The 3855-nt window shown below is 54.0% G+C and overlaps 1 protein-coding gene across 1 annotated transcript; it reads right to left on the reverse strand.

The window, feature by feature from the left end:
- Positions 1 to 2738: 2738 nt before the first annotated feature.
- On the reverse strand, positions 2739 to 3638 carry OLIG2 (oligodendrocyte transcription factor 2). The gene has a single exon (XM_054974978.1). The coding sequence runs from the start codon at positions 3636 to 3638 to the stop codon at positions 2739 to 2741; it is 900 nt and encodes a 299-aa protein (XP_054830953.1).
- Positions 3639 to 3855: the final 217 nt, after the last annotated feature.

Consider the following 3855-nt stretch of genomic DNA (forward strand, 5'->3'; position numbering starts at 1 on the left):
CCACAACGATCTCCCTGTGAGGTGGGCGGGGCTGAGAGTGCTCTGAGAGAGCTGTGACTGACCCAAGATCACCCAGTTGGCTTCAAGCGGAGGAGTGGGGAATCAAACCCGACTCTCCAGATTAGATCCCGTTGCTCTTAATCACTACACCAAACTGGCTCTCTTCGTCTCTCAAGTCACTGCATTTTAGACACCTAGTAAGAAAAGCCAGGACGCTTATGAGAAAGGAAAGCCCAAGACCCTTTGAGTTCAAGGGGACTTTCGCCCAAGTGGGTATGTAGGGCGGAGCAGCTCTGCTTCGCTTGTTAAAAAGAAAAGGAAAAACAAACGTGCTCTCTGTAGATGGTTGTTTACTAGTCCGGCCCTAAAACATGCTCCCTAAAACATGCTCTCTCTCTCTCTCTCTCTCTCTCTCACACACACACACACGCACGCACGCACGCACACGCACACGCACACGCACCCCCCTTAAGCTGAAATGCTTCACAGGTTCACCTTGGCAAAGGCACGGCTCCTCCCAGACTGAATTCGGATCTCGCAAGCGGATAGCCGTGTTGGTCTCCGCAGGCAAAGAGCAAGACCCGGGTCCAACAGCACCTTAAAGACCAACTAGATTTCCAAAATATGAGCATGATCAAGGGGCCTTTGTCTCTGAAAAGCTCCTACCTTGGAAATCTAGTTGGTCTTTAAGGTGCCGCTGGACCCGGGTCTTGCTCTTCGAATATGGCCGTTGACCACCAAGGCTGGATCTGGTGGAGCAAAGGCTGCAGATCTGAAGTTGACCGTTGGAGTGTAACCTGGACTATGACATCCGCCTCGTGTCTCGCAGCAATACATTCTCCGTATATGTGGTGATCATTAGCCTTCATTGCAGGACTGTTGTAGGACATTGTAAAATAGGAGAAGAACTACATAATTTTTCTAAAAACAAATTAACTCGTGCGCATAATTTTTTCTTCTTCAGCAAATTTCGCTTGAATGAGACTAACTTTTCAGGACAGGGGTTTGTGACGGAAACCCTGGTAGAGATTGCTTAGGTTTTGCCATCGATTGAAGTTGATGTTGGGACCCCATCTCTTTCCTATTCAAATTAACGCATCTGGCCTTTCATATCCAGAAACCTAATATACTAAGAGAAATAAATGGACACCAGGATGTACTTTTTTTTTCTTTATTTAAAAATGTCAAGTGAATCGCTTTTTTTGCAACCAAACAATAAATATTATTTAGCAACTTTTTCATTTCTTTATTTTTTATAAAAATAAACAAGTAATTTTAAAAAAAATCTCTCGAAGGGGACAGAGCTAAGAGAAAGAGGCGTTATTCAGAAGCAAGCCTGGAATGTGTGGGAGCCGCGCTCTCAGCCCGCTCTGAACAGGGCGGCGCGACCCGTGCGGGATCTTCTAGGCGGGATATTCTTTCGGACAGGTGTTACATTCGGGCAGGAAAGTGTTATGCACCAGGAAAGAAAAGGCCTCGACCCCCTTAAAGGTTTTGAAGAACAACAGAAAACTCGAAAGGGACTCATTTACGCCAGGTTAGGGCGTGTATTTACGACAGCGGAGCCCTCCCCAACCAATAAAAGCAAACTTTCCCTTTAGAATCGCCGTCCCATTGATCGCCCACCCATGCAGGTCCGGTTCCGGAGTGATCCGCCGGGGAAATCAGTACTGCAATCCCCCAAACTCTGGGCACGATCCAACCCAGATCAGATCCTTTTAAGTCCCATTCTTATCCTACCTTGAAGGCTGCCGTTCTAAACACGCTTAAACTCTGTTGTATTCCGTGGGATGTACTTCCGAGTAAAAGTGCAAAAGATAAAGCTGCACATTAAAGTGAATGGCACTTAAAACTGTTGAGCCCGATTCCCCCCACCCTCGCTTGAAAACAAATCCTATTCGTTTTAACGCTTTCATGTAGAACAAGAAAATGCTGCTACTTGGAAGTCAGCTGAAACAACCAGAAGTCTGCCTCCAGGTAAATATGCTTAGGATCGGGCTGAAGAAACCCCTTCCGAGATCATTTGTTTCCCCGCAAGACTCCCCACCCATCTATAACGGAGAAAGCAATCCAGTGATCTCCAAATAATATTCCAAGAGGCGTTGCCTTCCAAGAAGCACCCCGATGCTAAACACATTTTCATGAAAGGAAGACCCGCTGATTTCAAGGAGTCTGAGTTCCTATTTACAACGTGTGTAGAACTCGAGATTGTGTGTGTGCGTGTGTGGGTGTGTGTGTTTTAGTCCTGTCTGGAGAGAGGAGCAGCCACAAAACATTTCAAAAAATGAAGAAGGAAAATCTTGAAAAGATGTGCGAATGTTTTTAAAAGAACTGGAAATCTGCTGGGCAGTTTGAGATTCTCTGGTTTGAGTGCATGTGCCTACCACTATCTGCACCTTCTGTCAACGTTTCAAGAACAACTAATTAAAAAGGCATACAAGGCTCCCAAGGCGGGGCATGATAAGTTTACACACTTTACTGAGAGAAATCGGCGTTAATGGAGATGGAAGAGCAACCCCGCTCCCCTAAAGTTCGCTGGAAAAATTCTGCAGAGAAAGAGGACGCCAGGGCTTCTCCGCTTCCTGTGAAGGACTACGGAAGTCAGAGACCTGAATGTTTCGTCCACGCGAGTCCCGGGGATGCTGAAGCGGAGACCCCCGCTTTGTAGGTCCTGGCCAGGCAGGCTTCCCGTGTGCTGTCCGGAGGCCCCCTTTCCTCGGTGGCCCCTCCAAGGCCCTTCATTTGGCGTCGCTGGTTAATCTGGGCAGGCTGGCTGTGTTCATGCCCGAGACGTGATGGTGCGAGGGGGCGGGCACCTGGCACATGCTGCACGGGCAGGGCATCCCTCCCCAGTGCTGGAAGCCGCTGCCGAGGGGGGCGGCGGCGCTGGAGGGCGACTTGAGCAGGCCGTGCGAGGGCCGGATGGAGCCGACGGCGGCCAGGGCACCGGCGCCGGGCAGGGAGGCGCTGGAGACGGCTGCGGGAGGCAGGATGGGGTGGTGCACGGCGTGGGAGACCGGGTGGGCGGGCAGCGGCGCGGCGTGGCCCACCAGGCCCCCGGGGCAGGCGGCGGCCGGGGGGTGGAAGCCGGCGGCGTGGTGGCCGCCGTAGATCTCGCTGAGGAGGCGCTTCATCTCCTCCAGAGAGTTGGTGAGCATGAGGATGTAGTTGCGCGCCAGCAGCAGCGTGGCGATCTTGGAGAGCTTGCGCACCGAGGGCCCGTGTGCGTAGGGCATCACCTCCCGCAGGCCGTCCATGGCGATGTTCAGGTCGTGCATCCGCTTGCGCTCGCGGCTGTTGATCTTCAGGCGCAGCTGCTGCAGCTCCGGCTCCGTCATCTGCTTCTTGTCCTTCTTGCAGGCCGTCGAGGACGACGACGAGGAGGTCGAGGAGGACGACGAGGAGGGCGACTTGAAGGCCAGCTTGTCCACCATCACCACCCCGGCGGCGCTCATGGCGCTGCGCAGCTCCGCGCTCAGCTCGGCCGGGGAGTCGCTGGGCGTCGAGCTGGACACGGCGCCGCCCGCCGCCGCGAAGCCGCCGCCGCCCGAGCTCTTGCTCCGCGCCGCCGACACGAAGAGCTCGTCGGGCTCCGGGGACGAGGGGCGGCTCGACACCAGGCTCGCGTCCGAGTCCATGGCCCTGCGGAGGGAGCGAGAAGACAGGGCAGGCGAGGTCAGTCACCGCAGCGCAGCAGGTGCCAAGCCTGGGCACCACAGGGCGGAGGGGCAGCGGGCCTTCCTTGCCCCTCCAACCCTCTTCCCTCCGCAAATTTCCACCGTCGGAATCCAGGGGCCTGCTTCCTGGAAACCTGTTTCAGCGGATGGGCCGCAGGCGGCCGGGCTAACAAGAGAA

The sequence above is a fragment of the Eublepharis macularius genome, chromosome 3, assembly GCF_028583425.1.
Source record: "Eublepharis macularius isolate TG4126 chromosome 3, MPM_Emac_v1.0, whole genome shotgun sequence".
Taxonomy (NCBI): Eukaryota; Metazoa; Chordata; class Lepidosauria; order Squamata; family Eublepharidae; genus Eublepharis; species Eublepharis macularius.